Genomic DNA, 25,328 nt, shown 5'->3' with positions numbered 1-25,328 from the left:
GTCATCACAGCTCTCACTAGTAATGGAGCAATGACTATACTCTACTGAAAGGGATTAAATGAGAAAACAAAAACTGACACACTGGTTTTGTGCTGCATCATATAACAATGGCTCAGAACCCAGTAGTTTATGAATGAAATAAAGATACTTTATTTATTACACAGGCACTTGGATATTCACATGCCCAACACATCTGATACACTTAACAACTATGGAAACACGAATGGAAAATGTCTGCTTGTAGGATCAAGAAAGAACTTTCACTATGTAAAGGTGAGTGAGTGCATTAACATTTTTCCTTTACTTTCCTCTAAGAATTTCCAAAAGTTACACTTCAAATAATATGTAACAAAAACTGAACTACATTTCAACTGGTATACTAACTTGAATTGTGAGCAATTTAAACTTTTATCACAATGCAACATATTTATAGTCATGCTTGAACAGATTAGGTTAGTAGCATGCATTCCATTCTGCAATATGAATACTGTTAAAGTCTATTTCCCAACAAAGGTCAAAGATGCCCAATGCATAGAAAAATACAAATCACTGTAGTCAGTATATTACGAGACTGATCTTGGGACTTACATGGTGATGATGAAGTCCTAAAATGCCATGCCCACAAAAGCACATTAAAAAGTGGATAAACATATTTATCGGACAATCTCTAAACATTAAAGATGAGAGCTTTAAATGTGGGGGATTTTCTTGCTGTGTGCTTTGAACAGGGCCTTTCTGCTCACCTCCTTCTGGCTTGACTGGTCCATCGGACACCACCTTCCTGAGGGCTAGCTGGCTTTGGTCTTGGTTGCCATTGGCTGGTGGAGGCAGATTATCAGACTGAGTCCTTTGAGTGGGGAGGACTCCTGCTATGCTGTGTCTGTGATGCTTCCTGGCATGATTAGACTGACCGCTTTTATGTGCTGCTGTGGCAGTGTGGGTGAAATGGAAACCCAGAGTATGTATCCTCAGATGGAACCAGCTTTAATGTTATTCATGCAAACAGAAGTGCTCTTTTGTTCTATTTAAATTGTGTTTTCAAATGCCAAAATGATACCACATGCACAGCACTAAAGGGGTTTAAAACTGGCTGTTTCTTTGGAATAATGATTAGAGAGATGGGGAAAACAACAATGTATCTCCATTGCCTGGCTGATACTTCTTGGAGATAACAGTGCACATACAATTGCAAAACATCTGCATTGAGGCTTTTCTATAATTATATCAGTTGACTAAATTTTCACAAATAGAATGAAAATACAACAGTTCAGATGGGTGAATTATCATATTTTAATTAATTTACAGCTACTACATATAGCATACCTTGGATTTTGAAGGATTTCAATGGTTGGGGAAAAGTGGCCTGTAAGCTCTCTGCTGTCCTATACAAAGTGTGATCCAATAGAATGGACTTAATTGTGCTCCTAAATGAGGTTATATTTCCTCATCACATATTCTTATACTAATAATACGTATTTTTGATCACAAAATTTTTAAGAGACTAGGAGGCTTCATACATGGAAAGTTATATCATCTTACATGCACAATGTCTTAGTGTTTTTAAGCATTGACTTGAATGGCTTTTTTCCCTCTAGGTTCTAGAAATTGACTGTTGGTTTAATTTTGCTTCTGCCTAAAATTTTTTGAGTGTTTTTAGGTGCAACCATTTCATTGCTAATCTGCTCTATATACTTGTGTGCTTGTGCTTTTTTGCTGTAATGCCTGGAAAACTGGCAACCCTTTGTGCTTTTAACTCCTGCCTTCTAAGGGATATTTAAGCACACACAAAAAGGACATACAACGTTGCTTTACCTGCAAACATCATAGACACAGCTACCAAATACTATGAGCCAGGTTGGATGGATGGGGGAAACAAAGGAGAAACAGCCAGTTTTATTGCAGTCTATATAAATTAAAAAACAAAAACTAAATAAGGAAGAGCATATTTATGTATTGATACTATTCTTACACAGACAAAGGGACAGAGAACAAAGTGAGCAGGGAATGCCAAAAACAGAAAGCAAACAGGGAAGGACAGCAGGAGAGAAAGGCAACAGATGAACATTAAGCTGCCATGCTGAGGAATTTATTTGCGTCTTTTACTTGGTTGAATGCGGAGTTGTTGCACGGCAGCTTCGGCTGCAGCTATGGCAGCCCCTGCATCTTCCAGGTGGGTTTGAGTGACGCTGGTCTTGCTTTGACTGCGAGATGGTCCATGAGAGCGGAGATGGCCTTCAGATGATGATTTTGAGCTACCAGGACTACTGTGGGATTTCTCAATGGTAGGAACCTGCATGTCTGGTTACAAAAGGGTAAAACATGAGTTAAAGTTGTTCCAGTCTTCTTACCATCAAGCTTGGTCTGCAAATAATTTGAAACTGTCTAAGATTTATGTTAACAATGCTTTTTATGGCTTATTTATGAAATTTTTTTACCATATTAATTGTGAGTAAACATTTGGAAAATGATTTTGGGAATGAAAGGCAAAAGGATAGCAGTCCTGAGAAGAGATACAGTCATAAAAAGCTACATCTAAGTAGCCTCAAGTAATGAGGCTCACTTCTAGTTTCACCCAGCAACTCTGCTCATTCTAGAAGAGGTCAGTAAGTTTACACTGATGCAGACTTTTAAAGAAACAATGTCATGAATTTTGGGATGAGTGGTGAGAGTCACATAATGTATTAAATGTTAACCATTGTCTCAGGCAATTTTAGAAAATGCACAGATCACACGTTTGCTAGGATAGTTAGATAGAAGGAGAGATCTTTATTCTAATCATCTTGGAGACTGTTAAACAAGGCACTGTTGAGATGTTGGATGGAACCCATAATTGATCTATAAAACCCATTCATAAATAATCTACAACAGTCACTGTAGTCAGTGGTTTACTATATTTACTGGATGACCTGATGGATATGTCTTCATTTCTCATCTCCTAGCACACTTAAATTTGTAATCCAATTCCTTTTTAATGTACATAGAAGTACTTTTCAATTTGATGTACTTTCTGAGAAATGTAGCAAAGATAAGGAAGCAATACTCAAGTCCAATATAAACATAGTATTTAATACTTACAAATAGTTCACTATATCTAGATAAGTTATCACATATATTCTATACAGATAAGAAATCAATTTATAATGAAAATTAATGTGTTGTAGGATAGTTGGTGATAAACCTCCCAACATAAAGATCATTTAAATGGGAATGCTTTGTATGTTACATAATCTAATACGTGGCACTGTTGTTTTAAAAAATAACAATAATTAAAAATTTGTTTCAGTTCAACATTCAGAAAAGACTGAAGAAAATTTTAGCATGTGGATTGTTTTGATGACATGCAAAAAGTATTCTTGATATGATAGGTAAAAGCAGGATGCAAAATTTTATTTATAGTTTAAGAGTACACTTATGAAAAATCAGAAATTCAAACAATAAAAAGAAATATACCTAAGTGATAATGATTATGTTTAGTCAATGTACTAAAAGGTATTTTATAATTTCTTTATGAAACGTGTCAACACATTTTAAAAAATCATTTTATTATAGATTTTGAGAAACAGAAAAGACAAAGTTCATATACTCTAAACTCATCCTTTTAAAAAATTGAAAAATGGAGTCAGAAAACCAAAAATTGCAAAGTCATTTACTCAATTTTGTGCTAATCTGAGATTAAAGTTCATTTTTCCAAATTCCATATAACTCCACAGGATATTCTTTTAATTTCTTTCAATAGAATCTGACTTTGCAATATACATTAACTCTAGAGGCACTCTGGTCAAGAAGCTACTGAGTAAACAAATGTACAAATCACTTTTTGCTCTTGAAATCACTCCTACCCTTGGATGGGTCAGGGAAGATACCATGGCTTCTGCTTTTGATGACAGATGGCTTTGGGGAGTGTTGGCTGCTCTGACTGGAATGAGACTTGCCATGATCAATGCTTTCAGTCTGCTCTTTGAGTGGATACCACCTAGGAGTGTTATCGAGGTGAGATGTGCTAGACAAATCGATCAATACCTGCAAAGAGTATAACAAGTTAATGAAACTTACGTATGAAACTATAATGCATTCATTAGTTTTTTCTGTGATTTAATTATTCAAGGACATAAATCAAAGGATTCGGTATCAACTTTGACAATGATGATAGGATCTTCCTCATTTGTATTTTTTTCTCATTTTTCTTCAGCCATGATAATGAGAACAGTGTTTCCATGCATACTGAATACCTAGTAAATGTATGATTAAATTGAGCTATTTAAGGTCTTTGACTATTAACTAAATTATTTGCATATTATGAAAGAAGGTAGTATAAATCAATCTTATCACAAAACTTTTTTGTTCTATGAATAGTCCTAAATTTGACAAGCAACTTAAAAAAGGTATCATTTTAGTCACAGAGGGACAAAATGAAAAGAAAAAATGAATAATTTGCAATTACTAACTTATTTCTTCAATTTAAAAACACACTTTAATATTTGAAATAGAAATATGACTGACAACTGATGATGAGAAAGCATTGTGTCATAATTTAGCTAACTTTTTTCCTTAGTGGTATATAAATAATGATGCAATTTACAATTGCTGGTATCCTAGATTTGAATATGTATATATATAAAACTCTAGCACCATGGATATATGCAGGTCATTCACATAAATATAAGACAATAAATTAGAAGGACTTCAGTAAGTCAGTTTTGAAACAAGATAATAAATCATAAGTAACACTACATCCTAGAGTAGTCCTGTCTAAGATCAAAATTAGTACCGGAATCTGGACTAAAATACATTGTGAAGATGAGAGTTAAATGGTCTGGTTTGGGCAGGAAAAAGAGGTACAGAATCTTAAGAATTAAACAAGCCTAAATTATCACCTAGACTACATAACTGTTTATATAGTCTTTCTCAAAGGATGTCACATTTTGTAGGCTTTGCATTTCTTACAGATAACTTATTTTTAACATATATGCCAAACTTCTTCTCTTAGAAAAGAGAACTAAACAAAACATGTACTTTCAGAACACCATGTACGAACAAATCCACAAGGTCTTATCACATACCTGATTTCATGATTAGATTATTTTAATTCCTTGCAAACTTATATAAAGTTGTATAAATTATCTTCTTCTGTTTCTAGTTTTGCTTTTGAAAGTATTTGAGAAATTTTTCTCAGGATATTTAATCATAAATAGTAATATAAATGTTACAGTGATATATTCAGTGAGGACTAGGAACTAAAGAACCTGAAATTGCTTTTTTTATTGTTGTGCTGGATGGAGGTACATTGTGACATTTATAAAAGTTCTTACAATATATCAAATATACACTTGAATTCTCCCCCACCATCATTCTCCTTTATACCCCCTTCCTCCATTCCTGGAGTAGTTTCAACAGGTCTCATTTTTCCATTTACATACATGTGTACACAGTATTTGCACCATTCTCACCCTTCTACACCCTTTCTCCACATCCTCCCCCCTCTCAGTGGTGTAAACTCTCCCAGAGAGGATCTGTTTCAGTCAACAAAACAAGCTCATTAGTAATATAAATTTGTTACCTCAAGTTTCATTTGGACTCACAGAAAGATTGTATATTTTCCTATTGGAACAATTAATATTGAATCTTACAAATTAGTCACCAAGTATGTCAAATGATAGAATAAAACCATTTCTCAAGTTGCTGTTCAATTTATTCAAAGACTAACTCAGGAAATAAATTTTATCTGTGAAAGGATTTTATTAAATAACTGTCTTATAAACTTAGGAAACAGACTTTGCATCATGCTCTAATTGGTGGTTCATAATGGCAATCATTAAGGAAAAGCAAATCAGAGGCTTACCTCCCCAAGGAAGTCATTAGAAGAAAATCTATCATAATCCCAAACTGTCACCTCCAGGGTTTTCTTCTTGAGCTATAGTCCAAATAAAATTGTTATTAACCCCATTTTCCCATCGTAATTTTTCATTACCTTTTTAAAAATAAACTAATTTATTTTCATATTTGAATCTTGTCCATTTGTGTAAAAATACTTGAGATTTTATCTGAAACTATGTAGATTTATACTAATATTCTGTGAAACTTCAATGATTATTTTGCAGACCAATCTAGTGTTTGATCATAAATAGCTCATTATTTTGTGATCAAAATAATAACTCTTACTTATTCCCATTTGTTCTATCCCTTCCACCCACCAATTTTTTAAAAATAGAAAGCAGAATCTACATTCTTTAAATATTAGGAATTCATAGACTGAAAAAATTCCTGAGTTATTTAGATAAAGTATTTAGGTTATAGATTTTTGTTTCGATTTCCAAAAATATAGTTGCACTATCTTATCTCTACAGGTGAATTTCACTTATTTTAAAATAAGAACCCAGATTATAATTTTGAAATCAAATTATTCCACTAGTGGATAAATTGAAACATCATTTTGAAGGACAACTTGTTGATAAATTGTCTAATATGAATTAGAATTCCTTCTTCCTGTTTTATTTGTATTCTCTTCTCTGAATTTAACATCATGAACTATCAGTTATTTTCTGGTATGTAAGAAAAGTTATGAAATTCAGAGTTTCAAAAGCACAATCATGTAATATTGTCTAGAATCACTTGTTTGTGGTGATAATCTTTTATACTTTCATCATTATGCCTTCTGTACAGTTTAGTTTCATAATGTCTCTTCTTGGAGACCTTGACTTAGAAAAGAGATGAATTTCAGAAATATTATTTCCTAGAGTAATGCATTTCTATGTATTTTTTCTTTTTATTATTGATGAAAGTCAAAAGATGGTCAGTTGAAAAGTATTCTTGCCCAAATTATAAATACAACTCACTCTATTGAAGTTGAAATTTTTAAATAATCAATGGATCCACTAGTCCTATTTCATTTACTTATTTGTTCATTTTTGGCCACTTTGTCAAAAAGCACACATCTACTTTCCCCCTATCTTTGAACTTCACTCATTTCTTCTCAGTGGCTACATTTCCTACATGTAGTTTACTGAACTGTTTGGTTTGTATGGAAAACACTGATATGGGTCCCAATCTTCCAATAATTTCGTCATAACTATAGTGATATTAGCCTAAATCTGTCACCTGGAAAATCATCATAACATACCTGTTCCATGGAAATACTTTTATAAATTACTGTTTGATTCCACTCGGGATTAAGACTTTTCTGGACATATTTAGTCCTTCTCTTGTACTCAGCACTGAAATGGAAAAAAAGAAAGGGTTACTTTGATTATTCACATTAAGTGATGACTTCATAGTTAAACTGAAAGACATGCAGACTTTTCTGGACATTTTGCTTCAAATCACCATATAATTATCTCATCATCATCATCATCATGCCTTCAACCTTATTTTAATCTGAATACAAAATGACAATTTAAAAATATGTTGGATGTCTTTAGTTTTGTTTTCCCTAATGAATACTTTAAAAAACATTTTTACCTGCATGTATTATTTGTACAGAGGGTTTCATTGTGACATTTCCATACATGCTTACAGTGTACCTTGGTTAGGTTCATCTACACCACCATTCTCCCTCATTCCCCTTCCCTCTTCTTAAAATGATTTTGACAGGTATCAGTGTTCTATTTTCATAAAGTACATTGACCATATTCACCCACCTTTATCTTCTCCATTCACCCACCTACTTCCAGTACCCTCCCTTTTACAGGACCAGTTTTACATCCTTGTCCTTCATTATTTAAGTGTATACTCATTGTTCAAAGGGGTTTCGCCATGGTATTTCACCAGTGAATATACTGCATTTTATTTGGTCTGAACCCCTCTATTACCACTCTTCCTTACCTTTCTCCCATAATGAATATTTTTCAAAAGGAAATGCCTGTAAGTATTCTAACTTTGTTATAATTTAAAAAATCTTATTCTTTCCTGAATGTAGCAGCTAATTACATGAACTGTATGGTAACACCAATACATTCATGCTCTATAATTAATAATTTGGTCTAGTAAACTCCAAGATGTTTTACATTTATTCATGTCAGAAAGTTAAATGGTCTTTCAATTCATATTTTTCAACAAAATAGTCATGATTGCATTAGCTGAGAAAATGATGAAAAATGGCCCTTGCTATATCTGAAATTTCATAAAAATTTATCTAACATTTACAGTATATTTTGGCATTCTTGGTGACATATGGTATTTAATGTAGTTACAAAGCAGTTTTAGTTTAATATAAACTCTTGCTTCATGCCAATGGCTTATGTTACTATTGAACCCCATTCGTTGTAACTTGGAGTATTTGTGTTAATCTCTGACTCTTCCATTCCCCTTGAGCAATAGTTAGAATCTTATATCCTATACATTTCAAAACAACTTATATAAAAACTATCCCTAACTAAGTCTGGGAGTTCTCTGTAGCAGGACCAAATAGTGGTTGGGGTTGGAATTACATTACAGCAATATGCTATTTGCAAATGGTGTCCACACAGGCAAGGCCTTTCTCTTTCATTGCCTTTTTCTGAATCAAATGAATCTCAATAATTGAATAACATTTTTTTTCTCTGGTGATTACCACAGTTCTGAAAAAAACAGATTTGTTCAGAGTTCCTGACATGTGTTTGGACATTAAAAAATGACTTTCCCTAAAGACACTGGATATGTTCTATTTGGAACTCTAGCTATATCCATCTTGGTACATTCTTGGTCTCAAATACTGCCATACCAAGGGATGCCCAGTGTTTTCCCCAGGAATTTATTTGCCTGTGTTCCAGATAAAGCTCTTGAGACTCAAACTCCAATTTGACACCCACTTGTAGAGATGGCTCTATAGCTACATATCTTCCTTCTCACTCTGGTTTTATTCTCTTACCTGTCAGATGTAAGGACAGTAATTTCCAATATTGGTAGTAGTGTATGTGTGTGTGTGTGTGTGTGTGTGTGTGTGTGTGTGTGTGTGTGTGTGTGTCTGTGGGGGACTCAGTCAACACTTCATCCAACTTCCCCTCCAAGGAGAGTCTGATTTGAAGTTAACCTAGGGCAACGCTTGGGCAACACAAGATTTTTTGAAAACTCCCTGGTAAATGTAATGTGTTGCCAAGATTTTGCAAAGACAATAATTTAAAGAAACTGTTATAGACTGTGGATGGAATGTATAAGCTCGTGCACAAACTTTTTAGGTCACTTTGTCAGTCTCTAGTAAAGCATAAGTTTATAAACCCCCAAACTCAGAATACCACATTTCTATTAATTCTACTTCTACCCTAGAGAACTTCTCCCAACCATGTACAGGAAATGTTTTCATATTCATTGCAGTATCATTCCTAATAATGTCAATAAGAGAATGAAAAAATACATTAGGATTTATTCAGCCAATGTAATACTAATCAGCAGATTAAGTGAATTAAATAAATCTCCACATATTAAATTAGAAAAAATTTGAAAAAAATATTTATCAAAAAATTTGCCAAAGGATAAATGTAGTAAGGTATCGTGATATAAGTAATAGGACAAATTATTTAGTTCACTTGAATAACTTGAATATAAGATATTATATTCTATAAAAAACCTGAGAAATATAAATATTAAATTCAATTTAGTGGTTATTTTTGGCATATAAGAATGCGATCTCAGAAGACTTCAGGTATACTGTAAAGTACATTTTATTGGACAAACATCTGAAGTAAAAATCACAAAATATTAATATTTGATAAACCTGGAATAACAAGCATACAAGTACTCATTAAGATATAATTTTCAGTAGGTTAGAAAGATTTTGTAACAAAAATCCAAAAGAGTTTGGTAAGCTATGTTCTTTTATACTCACTTCTGGCATTTTTTTTCAATAATGGCATAGATAGAATTAATGTGGCCACTTCTAAGTTAACAATAGACTTAGGTTGGTATTCCTCTAGGTAGGGATGTAAGAAAAACATAGTAGTATGAGTTTTAACATTTCTGCTTGGTTTTGGACTTAGTTATCAAAGTAGTGAGATCATGGGAAAAGCATATAAAGGATAGGAGTCGTAATGCAGTGAGCAGCAGTAAAGTTTTTGTTTTAAATTCCAAGATATTGAGTCTATATCATTTAACAATAAGGGAATAAATGTTAAATGTGAACTCATATTTTCACTAAAATTCTGTATATGTCTGTATATTAAAATTATCTGCTATGTTGAAATGTCTTCAAAAGAATTTATAAGTCATCATTGTTTCTAGTCCATAAATATGAATAATTATTATTAAAAATTTTATATTCACAGTTAGTCATTCTTTTCACTTATACAGTTTGCAAAAAAATTATTGAATACTAAGTCTGTACCAGGAATTATGCATCGCTATCAAGATGTAAAACTGCAAAATCCTTATTTAGTTGCAGTGATATATATTCATATATTTAACTCAAGCATAAAAACATTTTATAAAGTAAGCCCATTGAAATACTAATAACTAACATTTGTTAAATTCTGACTTTTTCCTAGGCAGAGTTCTGAATGCTTTTTATGTGTTAGCCCATTTAACCCTCAAAGCATTCTTAAAACACAGTTACTATTAATTATCCCATTTATTAGGTAAGAACAACAGAAACTCAGAGGAAATAAAGTATCTTGACAAGGTTGTACAGTTATTAGATGGTAGGATTAAGATTAAAGCATAAGAAATTAGATTCTTTGATTTTAAATGTGTTATATGAAGTGAATTAAGCCCATCACAAAATGCCACTAATTCATCTGTTTTCTTTCTTGTTTCTTTTTTAAATATTTGGAAGCCAAGCAATGAGCTTTTAAAGAATTATTTAATTTTTGAATCAGCATATAGTAATAATAGGAGGGATTTCATTGTGATAATTCCATCCAGGCACACAGTGTACTTTGAGCAAGTTCACTTCCTCCATTATATTTCCATTCTTCTTCTGCCTTCCTTCTTTCAAACAGCATTTGGTTGGTTTCATTATGCAGTTGTCACATGTATATATGAAGCATACTTATAGTCTAATGTTCCTACACCTCAAATTAAATATTTGTTTTAAGTAGATACAATATAAATTATATATAATGTATGTGTACACACATGTCATAAAAATAGGCCACTTTTAGCCTGGAAGTATTCTGAATATATATTTTAAGTGAATGCTGTGGAACAATCAGGGATAATTATTATAAGTACTTATTTTTTGAACAGATCCCATCAGAAGTAACATAGATTGGTCACAAATAAAGATGTTCACTTTAATAGAGTATTTTAATTCTATTAATGAGTTTGATTCTTCAATTTTCTCTATACCCAAGCCCCTTTTCACCAGCTCTGACTGGTCTGTGTAGATACCAATGAAATCCTTTGTGGCTTTTTTTTCTTTGAGATAGGGTCTCACTATGTAGTCCAGTTTGGTCTCAAACTTGTGATTTTCCTGCTTCAGTCTCCCAAGTGCTGAGATTACAGCCATATACCACCATGCACAATGACAGCTTTTTTTGCATTTACATTTCCTGACATTCAGAGTTGGCCATATGAAGCCACCCCTTCCATAACACTTCTTTACAACAACTATGTTCCGACCATCTAGTGTATGATTCCAGTGGGCTTTATTATTACATCCTACAACTGAAAACTTGCCACAATTCTCAAAGTCATGTCAAATCTGTGGAATTACAAATTGAACATTAGCAGCTAAGCTGGGGGATTTTTGAATGTGAGTATAAATTCAGGATGAGAAAAAATTGAGTTTACTCTCCTGTTTCTTTCTTGTTTGGTAAACATACTACAATATATTCCTTCATGGGAAGATTACATTAATGGTATTACATTATGAAAATCAGGCCATATATAATAATCAAAGATGTATTAATATGGAAAAACAAAAAGTCAACTCATAAAGATGAACATGGTGCTTATCTTCATGTTAAAATACATTTGTACTTCTTGTTTTCCTTTAAAATTTACTAAGATAAAATAAGTTTTGGGCATCATATTGTAAATACATGCAATACTTGTCCTGGAGGAAATAGTTTGACATGCTAACAAAGATATTCAGAGAAAGTCTAGCTGTTAATTGCGCTAACAGGTAGAATGATAGTTAAAACTAGTTACGATCATAGCAAAATATCATTAGTGAGAAAAACTTTGCACTTTGCCCAAAGTGTGATGAGAGAAAGTTGAAAGGAGACACCAGGTGCATTTATTTCCATGTTTTAATTATCTGGGCATGCACTGAGTTCATGGGCTATTTGTGCTTGTCATTCTCTCACCTCATCTTGCCTGACATTTGCCCTTTCAGAGCCTATGAGTATATTGACTAAAGGGTAAGAAGAGGAAATAAAAAAGATAAGTAAACTGGAACAGTGCAATTTTTTATTAGTTAAACAGGCTTTTGTTATTTTAGTTTTAATGTACTACATTTTGTTACCAAAGGAACATTGTTTGGTTTTCTGTGTCACATTGTTAAATAACTTGATACAATTTGAGTGGATCAAGCACATGGTATTTCTTTTTTTGCTACATGCAATACTAACAACAACTGCCATTTATTAAGAGCTTATTATGTGGCAGACATTATGCTTACCACTTTTGGCTCATTACTCAATGTAATTCATCAAAAAAAAATCTATTAAGAAGGCTATTATTACTCCTAGTTAGCACAATATAAAACAGTTTTAGATAAATCTCATAGCTTCCTGATGTCAGGGCTGAACTTGCAACCCTAGTTCCTAAGGACTTCATTCATTGGCTTCCATTGCTTAGCTTCCAAATTCAGTACTTTGCCATTGTAATTTCCTCTCACTTTGACAATTTTCCCAGACATAATGGAAATAACTTCTAGATGATAGATCAACTGCTAGAATCTCCCATTTGTAACCTTAGACATTCCATACTAATCTAGCCACTATTCACATTTACAAAACATGCTCTCCTCTAACTTAAATAAAATCACTACTCTGATAATGCTCCCCCAGTTTCTCTAGAAGAAAGAGAAATTCTGAATAATATGATTAATAATGTCTGTTGTAAAAATTACATTATCTCTTTCAAACAAAACTAATTTTATGTTTCAGAGACCTACATTGTGTTCTGGAATGAAAGAACTAGGCATAACAAGAAACTCATCCCAGTATCAAAGTTCACTGCTTGCTGTAATTATGTGGCTTCATGTTTCTGGGTACCAGTGAGGCTGTGGCACTAGTTGTATTGCTTGACATAAATACTTATGCCTTTAAAAAGCACAAGCAGCCTCTTCTGGGCAACAGCTTGTCAGGATTGATAAAGATGTCACATTTTAATATCACAGCCAAAGCAAATGTTGTACCATTAATAATCTGGGTGGGATTAAATTTCTCATCATCCTATTGCTACAGATGGTACGTGATTTGTCTCCTCAGCTAAATAACACATGTAATTTATAATGTGATAAGAAAAGTGCAAAATAATGCTTTGTGCTGTGTATTAAGAGGCAGTATTGTTGATAATGTGTGATTTATTGAGAGTTATATCAGAAAGCAGGCTCCTAATATTGGAAACAAACAAGAATACTCTTATGTCATTGGCAATATATTACAGTAAGATTATGGTTTCTAAATTGCATACCAGTAATTTTGTGCTATAAAGGGTATAAAAAAATGGGAATGTCCCAATACCATGTTCAAGTGAGGGAAAAGACCAGATCTGCACATATTGTCTTTAAGATGAGATACATATCTAGTACATGATATGCAGAAGATCAGTGACTCTAGGTATTTTTATTTGTAATAGAAGACTCAGGAGAACTTAAGATGGGTTTTAAGATTATCACATGAAAAGCTACATAAGATTTAGTGAACAGATTATAAATGAAAATTTTAGTTATGTCTAATTTCAGAGTGATATTTCCTTATTTATGTTTTTAATATTTTCTACTTTTTTGTCTGATTATACACATCTGCTAAAGCTAGTTAGAAATATGGTCAGAAAAGTTTTGCTGATGCATAATCTGAAAGACACCAAATAAAACTTACGGCCCAAATTGAAGTTCAGATCAATATATGTAAAAATACATGAGTATAATAACTTAGTCATAACAGCCTAGTATGACACTGTAAGGTAATCAACTCTACCTTGCATTCTGGACAACCATGACTTGACTGCATATATTCCAAGAGCGGGAGTGAAGGACACCACAGGAAAGTAAGAAAGACAGGAAGAAAATAGTTAGGAACAGAAATAAGGAGGAAAATATGTGAATAACGAATAGAGAAGCTATAGCATAATATATAAATGACATAAGGCAGAAGATAATCTTAGAAGTATGATGAAAATAATTCGTCATAAGTGTAATAAATTCCAATGCCTTTACCATGGTAGTAATTAGGAATAATTTAGTGAAAGAACTAGGAATTGCATATGAGTAGCATAGTAGCTGCCTTTGAGCTAAATCTCACTCATCAGGGATATTTTGATGGAGAAATTGCACCAGGTTAGCTTGGGTGGACCATTCCCTGGTACTTGTACCAGAATGAACTGACGTATTCATGTTACCTGCCTGTCCTGGTTATGCAAGTTTGCTAGACTGCAAACAAACATATCCTGTATAAAGAAAAGACACTCGCTTAATTTGATTTGTAGTATAATTTGAATATTGCTATGGAAGATGAAAAATAAAAGATAATGCTTATTTTCATCTAGTCATTTAAAAAATATTAATTAAAGACAAACTCTTGGGAGTGATTTCACCTTATTTCATAATATTAGTAAAGAACACTAAAGGTCAAGTGACCAAATACACAATTAGAATACAGTTCAGTTTATTGTTTATCCATATATTCACTTTAAAAGATGTAGACAAATCATATATACAACTATATAAATGTATAAATTAATTAACATAAAATAAAAGATTGCCTTTCCTAGACCGGTAGCTGGTGTGTAATCATTATGTAAAATTGCTGAAAGTTTTCAAAAACGTTTAATAAATTGAAACCAGAGCAACTATACCAACAACTCTAAGTTTCCAAATGGAATTATTGGGGAGGATGAAATTAAAGTCTATATACTGAATTTCATATGGTACCTAGCAATTTTCAAATTACTTTCTGAGTATCATTTGATTTGTTTCCTCTGACAAACTGAAAATTACAGATCTGCCTACATCAGCTCTCTCAATATTGACAAGGAAACTGAAACTGAAAAAAATTGGTAATCTGCCAAGGTGACACAGTCAGTGAATAGCAGATTCAAACGCAGCCTGTAACTAATGTGGATCTATTCAGATGCGTCAACTACAGCCAGAGGGCAGACTTTGTATGATTTCAATGCTTTTAAATTTACTGAGGCTTGTTTTGTACCCAAGAACACAGTTTTGCTGAATGTACTGTGTGTACTTAAAAAGAATTTGCTCTTGATGGGTAGCATGTTTTATAAATATTAGATTCTCAAACCAGCTAGGAGCATAGTATAAAGCATCTGAGGAAACTAAGGAATTATTTAAAAATTTTCATGGTGATATATGGTATGATTATTTTTGAGTGAGTATTTCCTAGAAATACACACTAAAATGCTTGCACTAGCAAGTTGCAATAGCTGAGACTGACTTCAAAATATCATGGATGAAGGGAGTACATGAGGGTAAAAATAAAACGTGATCAGCCACTAAGTGGTAACTGCTCAAGATGAGCAATGGGTACATGGTGGTTCACACAGTATTCTCTCTGCTTCTGTACCATGGTTGAAAATTTCCAAGAAAAACAATATTCAAAAGTCACTCTTCAAATTAAAGAAAAATAAACAAAAAATAATCTAGTGTCTTCAAATTACCAATTTATAGTTCTTTTAATTATACCTCCATTTGTTGATTACTTATGGTTTCATCATGTTAATTTGGCACAAATTGTTCAGATAAAGAATAATGATTTGTAGAGGCCAAACCTCCATTTTGAAACCACCCTCGAGTACTGATTTACATAATAGATCATAGCAATTAGCATTAATTATATGCAAACTGAACATCTCCAAAAGCACTTTTCCTTTATTTATTAATTGTCCTTGGTGCTGGGGAATAAACCCAGGCGCTCACACATGCTACACACTGGCTTTATCACTGACTTGCACTCCTCGCCCTGAGCACTTGCATTGTATTATACCGACAGCATATGTAACAAGAAGAAGACTCAAAGAGGTATTTTTCATTTGTTTACCAAAGTGAGCCTCTCAAATACTCTTATTTACTATTATTTTTAAAACATCGATTTGAGAACATGAATGTTAAACATATACATCCTATAAAAATACACAGTAAGTGAACATTGACTTTTTAAATAAATTTGGGAATGTAAGTAAATTCCTTAAACCTGCCACAAGTAGATTTAACTCACTTCACAGTTAACCTGTCTGGTCGTCACAGGACTGGTTCCCAAAATTGAGATGCTGATTTGTTCTCACTGAGGCTGCTCTTATAGAATCCTTTAAAGCTTAATTATATAATTTAAATTCTACCTTATCTACTAATTATAAATAAATAAATATGTCATAATAAAGTCAATTAAGGTGAGGCTTTGAAGTTTGAGACTGGAAGACATTGTCACTATTTTCAAAACACTTTTGGAAAATATTTGGAAGACATTGATTCTTTACTTACCCTCGCCCTGGAAGAAGGTACACTTTAACAAAAGGGTCAGAATAGCCATTGTTATCTCGAGGGACAAGGTTTCTTGCTTGGAGAATATGGATTATGAGATTTCCAAGATCATAGTTGATTTGAAGCTTTAGGGGATAGAAAATAATTCCATGAAATTTTTTAAAACATGTGATACAATATCATTCAATGTTTCTTTGGTGGTGGTGCTGGGGATCAAACCCATGACCTTGCACATGCTAGGCAAGCACTGTGTCTCTGAGCTACATCACTATTACTCTTATTTTCTAGTTTTTAAAAATCTTACAAGAAATATCCACCCTCATTTCCATTTTATTTGAAACTAAACTGAAGAGTTAATGTCTAATTTAATTGGGACCTCCTGGGCACATTTTAATTTCTAATCAACACGCTGTCCAGTCGTTCCATGGTAAAATGTCTTGGCCTTGCTTGCTAAGATTCATTTAGAAGGAAACTCATACAGTGAGCGCTAGGTGCATTTTTACATTGAATTTCTTTTCTTAAGAAAATAGCACAAATTATGAGGATTTTGAAAATAAATAATTGGAAAATTTATTATAAAATGTCATTTGGATTTCAGCAAATAATTAGCAGTGGGTAGAACAGTTATGTAAAGATAAATCTGTCAGTGCTGAAATGTAAGAATTTTTCAAAATGTTTAGGTTTTCCCACTTTCTCTTTTACATTCTCCAATGTTTTTGTCTGCCTACTTTTCTTATAAAATGAGAGACTGGGATAATATGACCTTTCTCCTTAATTTTTCTAGAAGCTTATAAGAAAGAAAAGTCATGTCACATGGGTTCTTACTGGCTGTTCCACATCGGCATTAGATAGTAAAAGACTTACAGTTCAAGTCAATATTTGAGAAGCCTGCATAATCCAAAATCATTGCATTAACTGATTTTCCTCTTTCAAAATTGAAAGATTCTTTTGACATCATTCAGAGTAAGACTTAATTCTCATCAATTTTTTATTTTGGTTATCAAAAAAAAATGGAAGAATGAGCTATATTTTAAAGGGAAAATCCATAAATAAAAATTTAACAAGAACTTCAGCTGCTTTTGCTGAAAAGCTCTGAGTCCTTACTTGAACACATGAATTAATTAAAAGCAGAAGAAAAGCTTGGCATCCCTGTCTTCATTGATTATCTGTTTTCTTTGCTCTGAACTATTCTCTCTACAATCACCTGCAGCTATCTTGGAATACAGGAAGTACAGGACTGATCCATAAGTGTTTCCAACAGCAGAGCCTCCTGAGGACAGACTACCTGCCAGGCAGCAGTGACTTGCTTATTCTAACCAGATATCCTGTTATTGCTATAAAAGGGATAACAACTTCTCCAGAACCTCTCCCAAAACAAAAATGCAGATAAGGATCAACTGGGCCACTGGGCCACAGCTGTAACTGGGGCTGTTTAATCATTATGAATACTTCTCTACCCCTACCCAAATTCTTTGTTTATTTAAAGTTAGAGCTCATGTCTGTGCCCCAAAGATGGCTGAAGATGGACAAAAGTGCATTCTTTCCATGGCATGCCTCTGTCTTTCTCTCCCCTTCATCATTACTTCTCTCTTTATTTGGCATATTGGGGTGAGTGGCTGGAACAGACAGATAGAATCCCTGGAGTTTGGATCTGGGACCTAAAACACTGGTTTCAAAAATACTAACATTTTTATAATCCTTACATATTAGATATTCAGTATTTATATTGAAAATATAAGGTAACTGAAATGAGTCAACCTTTGTTTAAAATTCCATATTTAAACAAATCTTCCTTCTACCATAATTTTGATCTGATTATGTTTTCTAGCAGAAATTGAATCTTTAATTGCCTGACTCAATATGGAAAAGGCTAGATTCTATCTGATCCTCATGAAAGCAATGTGAATAGCAAAGAAACCAAAAAGAAAGAGAAGAAATAGGAAGTTTAGAACTGTGTGTGCTGAAGAGCCACTGAAATGCAGAGCTGGACATATACTACAATTAATTTCACCGAAACTTGGAGTAACTTCCAAATCTTCAGTTAAGGAGAACTACTTCATTGTTCTCTCCTTTCTCTGCCAGACTTGGAATTGACTCTCAAATGATGACGCACCAAACCATTTCTTACTGAAATGAAAACTTAGTCTGCCCTGAGACAATGCTCTTCATATTTTGCTCTACTATGGCCTTAGAGAACACTTAGGGTGGCTCAGGGCTCAGTGCTGGGAGAACCTGATGCCCCCATCAGTCCTCAATTGCCATAGCTCCCCTGCCAGCAGACTCATGGTTTGGTTTTCTATATAAAGTTTCATTTGCAATAAGGCCAAAAAAAAAGAAAAAAGTAACTGAAATGACTACCTTTAGAATATCCCAAGTGTTAAGTGAAATACTATTAGGGTAAATTTCAACTACAGAATGAAATCTTACTATTCAAGGGAAAGACTACTAAAATAAAACAAACAGCAACAACAAAACAATAACCAATGAAAAGGAAACACAGCAAATAATACAAAAGCAAGAAGTTAAAAATGGGAAAGATATTAACAAACAGAAATTCTAGTGTTTTCTTTGTTGCTTGTGAAATGACAAGTCTGGTGAAAATGCTTCCTCTGAGGGGGAAACAGAAGAGACAGCAAGATCTGGAGTCCTTAGGTAACAAGTTTGTCCTGCCAGTTCTTTCTATGTCTATGTGTCGTTCTGCACTTTTCCATTTACACACTCACACCCACCCCACTTTTGCTTTCCTCGCTGTGTGCTGAGATAATCAGTTAACTGATTTTTTTGACTTTGTGTCCTCTCCTTACAATGTTTTTGTAGGCTACTGCCATAAGAAGCTTTATTACATATTTTTTCTATTAGTTTCTCTCTTACTACAAAATATTTGTAATCATTATATTATATAGCAGTTAGTATCCTTCTGCTTGCATCCAAGTTCTTGTTAATGTCATCTCACCTACCTCTTGAAGCAGATCTTCTCATTCCTTAGCTCTTTGCATACAGTACCTTTTCTTATTTCACTCCCCCACCTTTTTTACGCTCAAATTAGTTCAGATCCTATTATCCTCTGTGAAGTCTTTTGTGAGAATTTTCCTATAGATTGTGTTGGAGATAAAACTAAGAGTGCTTCTTTATCTTTTCTGAAACTTACTATCTCCAAGTAGTTCGTTTATATTGTATTAATTCTTTTTATGTGACTTTAAAAAAAATCTACTCTAATTTATTTTTATCACCTAAAATACAGTTTTTCTAATACTTTTTACTATGACAACCCCAAGAAATGCCGTGTTACAATAGACAAATACAGAAATAAAAACCAAACTAAAAAGCCATATTGATCTATACTCTGTTTATTCTATTTTCCTGGTCAAAATTCTTTAATTGGTCTTATAAGTTACAAAGTTGTGATGATCTGCAATATGGAAAACACGTCTCCATAATAATTATTCAGCAATTATAGATTTAAAAAGACAGCATTACAGCTATGAAACTTTTAAAGAAGAACCTTCAGATTTCTGGCAGAAGCTGTTATGCTTACAGCATATGCAACAATTACATAGTAGCTGCCACCATAACACATATTGGCAATGCTAAGGTTATCAGGCAAATTAAAAGTATGGAATTCCATATCTATGACTAGATTTCATATAACTCATATTTATATTAATACACTACACTATACAATTACACTTTATAGTTCTGTATGTGCCAGGAAATAGGGCAGATCTAATGGTCCGTTCACAATTTCAATAGACCAGTAGCAAAAACAGCCAAAAAAAAGGTAAAATGGTGACTTTAAAAACTTTCATACCTGAATTTCTCCTGTAATTGGATGAGAGACAACTTTTGTTGCATCAGTTGGCTGCAATATTAAAGACCATATATTACATTAATAAGTAAACTATTCATAGAATTTATCATTTTAACTTTCTTCCTAAATTAATTTCCGTTTGGTCAGAGCACATTGCCTGGAAAATATATTTTATCCATTTGGCTGCTTCAGAATAATAGCATCTACACATCCTTCTCAATACGTGTTTAATTTTATAGGCACATAAATCTATTTTTCATTTTGGTAAACTTGTTTTGAAGCTATAATTTTATACCAGCAGCATTTTTACTTACTTATGAAGATAAACACTTTTGGTTTAAAGTGCTTCGTTGAAGTATTTCTGGATTTTAAAGATGGCATATAGTAATGTAAAAGTGTTTTTATTCAAGAACTTCCAGGTAAGAGCACAGAAGTTATCGTGAAATGTTTTCCTATACTTAGCTGGGTGCTCACTTCCTTCCTATTGCCTTCTGGAGTGGTCTCTTGGAGTGAAGCACTCAAGTCACCCCCTCCTATTAATGGACATTCTTAATTAAAATTCCTTCCATTTCAGATAAGTTCTCATTTCCTTAATAAGCTCCTTCCACAAGTAAGGCCTTTAAGACAGTTAAGACAGTGATCTGGTAAACAAATGACTGTTCATTGAGTTGTTACAGTTCCAGGAAATATTCATACAAAAGGAGAGATAATGTCCGTGGTTCTAAAATCTATAATAGAATTTCAGAAAATGTGGCATTTACATAGAGGAGATATTTATAAAAGTGGCAGCCACCTTGTCTCCTTACACTTAACACCTGACCTACTCATATGAATGAATCTTGCCTTTACTTCAGTAAATAAACGGAAAGCAGAGTTATGTTTACTGATACACTTGATTAGTTACCCTTTCCTTATATTGTTATTCTAGAAATGAGAGTAGCTTAAAAGAAGACAGCTTTCTTCTAAGTGTTGTTTCATAAAATGACTAAAGAATAAAATTAGTGTAAGCATTGGTAAAGTTAAGGGGGGTGTTACAGTCTTTAAGCCACATACCTTTTATTAGTTCAGCTCATTGTTGATAAAGTACCATTTATTAATACCAAAGCTGTGCTCTGGCTTCAAAGGCTAAAGTATTAATTAGTAAATAATTATATTTATTTAATATAAACATTTAAATTATTTTACTTTTAAATTTCAAAAAAAAGAGGAAAATTAACTTAGAGAACAAAAGATCTACACAAATTCCTGGAACTATTTATATCTTGAGTAAAGATTTGTAGTTTCCTCAATCATGTGAGATGTCCTTACATCTTTCTTTTAATTTTCTATTTTCTTTTACATTTTTAACTGAAAAAAGGAGACATATAAATGGCCAGATAATGAAAAAAAGCCCATCATTAGTCAATGTGAATCAATATAATATCATATCACCCAAATAAGAATGGCTATTATGAGTAAGATTAAAGATCAACAAGTGCTGGCAAAGAAGTGGGAAAAGAGAATCCCTGGATACTGTTGGTGAGAATGTAAATTAGTATTGCCATTGTGAAAACCAATATGAGAGTTCCTAAAAAATGAAAAATAGATGTACAATATGATCCAGCAAACCAATTAATGGAAATACATCTAAAGAAAATGAAATCAGATGTCAAGAAGCTATCAATAGCCAAGAAATGGCAGAATCAAACTATGTGTCTACCAACTCATAAAGGCAATGTGATACATTGATACATCCCATGTGAAACAATGGAATATTTTTGAGTCAGAAAAAAGGATGAAATCCTATCATTTATAACAACATGGATGGAACTGGAGATCTTTGAATTAATTAATAAAGCCAGGCCTACAAAAACAAGTACTACACAATTTCATTTTTATATGGAATCTACAAAAAGCTGATCTCAGAGAAGCTGAGATAGAATGGTGATTTGTCAGTGACTCGGTAGAGGAGGAAGGGGCGAGATGGAGAACTAGAACATTGTTGTAGTTAGACGGGAAGAGAAAGTTCTGGGTTCTATGGCACAGCAGGATAAGTATGTTTAATAATGTATTCGATCTCTCAGCATATTTTAAAAAGAGGACATTGAATGTATTCACCGTAAATAAATGAATAATGAATTAAATAGACTAAAGGTAATGAACATGCTAATCACCCTGAGTTGGTCATTGCTTAGTATATTCTTGAATTAAAAGATAATAAATATGTATATATGACAATCAAAAGCACAAAATAAAAAGATAAAATGTTTAATAGATGTGCTGTAAACATCTAAATATATAATTATGTTAATTATAATTAAAATACTTTAGCTACATTCTATTACATTAATGTGTTACATAATTTAATTAGTCCTATACCTAATGAAACAAAAATAAAATTCTTTAAGTTACTGAGGAACATATGATATATTTGGACATATGGGGCTATCTGACACAGGGATATGTATGTTTTTGATTATACTTAATGTTTATATAATCTCTTTTTTTTAGTGGTATTAGGGTTTGAACTCAGGATCTTTACAACTCGAGACATATTTCCCAACCTATAATATCTCAATATAATTTTTTTGTCATTGTAGGGCTTGGGGAACAAATAAAAGGAAGTATTGACTTTTATGCATACTACATGTTGATGGGTCAAAAATATTAAGTTTATTTAGCCATGCATTCATTTAGCAAAAATTCTTCAAGAAACTCTACCTGCTAAATGTGAAAGATAAATCAAAAAGAAAAAAAGTTGAATAAATAATACTCCCTCTTTTCACAAATGTTAGCAACTATTGAGTATAATTTTTCACTGTGGAATATACATATATATTGTATATATATATCCAAGATAACTAGGTTTGATTAGTGTTACTACCAATAGATTTAGTGATCTTATACAAGTACTGTCCAACAGATTATATTGCAAGCCACACAGGAAGAATATTCACACTAAAAATAAACACTAAAAATTATTTTAAACATGTATTTTATAAAACACAACTCATCTAAAATATTATCATTTCATCATAATTTAAGTATAAAATTGTAATGAAATATTTTATTTTTTATAGTAAATCCTTGAAATTTGTAATTCACATATATATCAGATTCAGAAATGATTACATGTGGCTAGCAGCTATTCTTTTGGATAGTGTAGCACTGTAACTTTGTAGTTTAGCAAATATACTGTAAAACTACATAGTCTCATATTCTTGGCAAACAGAATTTACTGCATGTCATAAAACCTGTTAATACCATTTCCTTAACAATTTCCCACTTTAACTGTTTTCATCTTAAAGTCATTGTCCAGAAAGCTAACATACTATGTTGAATCAGATAGTTACTCTTCATAATAGAGTGGAGATTCACAAGTGATTAACTGATGTTTAACTCACAGATATTTATGTTGTTATTGTTCTGTACAAGTCATTCAACTATATGCACAGGAAAATATAGAGAAAAAAAATCAACAGTTCTTAGTTCTTATGAAACACGTAGCCCAATTGGGAAGATAAAACAAACAAACAAGTAACTACAATCAAGATTAAAAAATGTCTTATGATGGGTAAAGCATCTAGTACTTTGGAAGGAACGAGGGAGGAGGAAGAAAAATTGGAAGGAAGGAAAGAAAGAAAATTTCTGATGTTAGAGAAAGATTACAATCTGTAAAGACTTCATGGAGGAAGCCTTCCTGTTACTCTTCTTCATTTTTACTTAATCCATTACTGGCTCATTATTACCTGCAGACTGCATGGAAAGATCAGGCACAACCCTAATGTTCTCTAATTTTCAACTTTCTAAGCTTCTACTTTATTTCTCACCCCCAGGTCTTGTGTACACCTATGTTCTAGGCACACTATTTTCTGTTTCTGAAAACTTTTTCATGCTGCACTCACTGTTGGGAATGTTGAGTCCTTTGCACCTTTTACCAAAATTGATTTTTAAATATGATCTTTCTTACTGGCATTCTCCCAGTGCCCTCACTCTACTTCTTAATGGTATCCAGCATTAGATGGTCACTGAATTTGACAGATCATCACTTTTCAAACTTCAAGGGGCATCACACCCAGTTGGAGATCTTACTAAAACCCAGTGAGCTGGGCCCTCTCCACAGTTTCTGATGTAGTTTGTCAAGCAAGTGTGGTAAGATTTACATTTCTAACAAGTTTCCAGCTGCTGATGCAGAACTAGGAGCATAATTTAAGTACCACTGTTTTGCATTCTATGGAGTGATTGCATATTTCCATCTTTTGGGTAATAGGGCATTATTCCTCAATTGAAGTGCATTGAAAATTTTCTGTGGAAAATAGGACTAAGTTGAAAACCCTAATAAATAGAGTATGCATTGTGAGGTTATTGGTGAAGATTTGACATTACGCTTATTATGGTAATCTTCCAAAGAAAACCATTTGACCAGCCTCTTTTTGAATGGGTAGAATGAGGCCCTACAAAGAGATAGGACCGAGAATATTTTAAACAGGAGAGTGACACATAACTTACAAATTGTCTATGTTGTCATCTGCTTTTATAAGGTTAAAAATTTAATCCTATTTTCTCTTTTAGTTCTAAAGAAACTTTAAAATAATGGTATTGGAAGCATTTGTTTCAAGTCAAAATTCTGCATTAAGAAAAATTGATTAGCATGGAATTGGGAATAAAATTCAAAATGCTGACAATACATACTGGTTTTCTTTGTTACTGTCTTAGAGTCTCTTCATGTATTTTTTATGTTTTACTTATGTTAGATATTCTAATATAATGTATATCTTTATTTCCAAGATACAAAGTTCTTTCTACAAAGAAGCTCAAATTCACAAAAATGGAAGAAAAATAACCAGAACATGTTTTTCAAGTTCCTTATAATAATAACTACTGAAATATTTTAAGAGATGTGAAAATACATCTTGATAAATCTTGCTTAGTTATACAGTCAGAAGAGGAAAAATTTTTTTTGTTTTAATA

At 32.7% G+C, this 25,328-nt stretch overlaps 1 protein-coding gene across 4 annotated transcripts in view; it reads right to left on the bottom strand.

Moving 5' to 3' along the window:
• The window catches only part of Pclo (piccolo presynaptic cytomatrix protein), a 371,116-nt gene that overhangs the window by 55,153 nt on the left and 290,635 nt on the right, over window positions 1–25,328 (bottom strand). For 3 of the 4 annotated variants that reach the window (XM_074064870.1, XM_074064869.1, XM_074064867.1), the window contains exons 14-21: window positions 20,379–20,429; window positions 16,571–16,695; window positions 14,055–14,081; window positions 7,118–7,211; window positions 5,840–5,911; window positions 3,840–4,020; window positions 2,104–2,298; window positions 744–818 (exon numbers count right to left, since the gene is read on the bottom strand). In XM_074064870.1, coding sequence (XP_073920971.1) covers window positions 744–818; window positions 2,104–2,298; window positions 3,840–4,020; window positions 5,840–5,911; window positions 7,118–7,211; window positions 14,055–14,081; window positions 16,571–16,695; window positions 20,379–20,429 — 820 coding nt within the window. The remainder of the gene's footprint in view (window positions 1–743; window positions 819–2,103; window positions 2,299–3,839; window positions 4,021–5,839; window positions 5,912–7,117; window positions 7,212–14,054; window positions 14,082–16,570; window positions 16,696–20,378; window positions 20,430–25,328) is intronic. The other variant, XM_074064868.1, reaches the window with a different exon arrangement.

Source organism: Castor canadensis, chromosome 2 (assembly GCF_047511655.1).
Source record: "Castor canadensis chromosome 2, mCasCan1.hap1v2, whole genome shotgun sequence".
Classification (NCBI taxonomy): domain Eukaryota; kingdom Metazoa; phylum Chordata; class Mammalia; order Rodentia; family Castoridae; genus Castor; species Castor canadensis.
The sequence above is the reverse complement of the archived record's forward strand: the minus strand, read 5'-3'. Positions and strand labels throughout refer to the sequence as shown.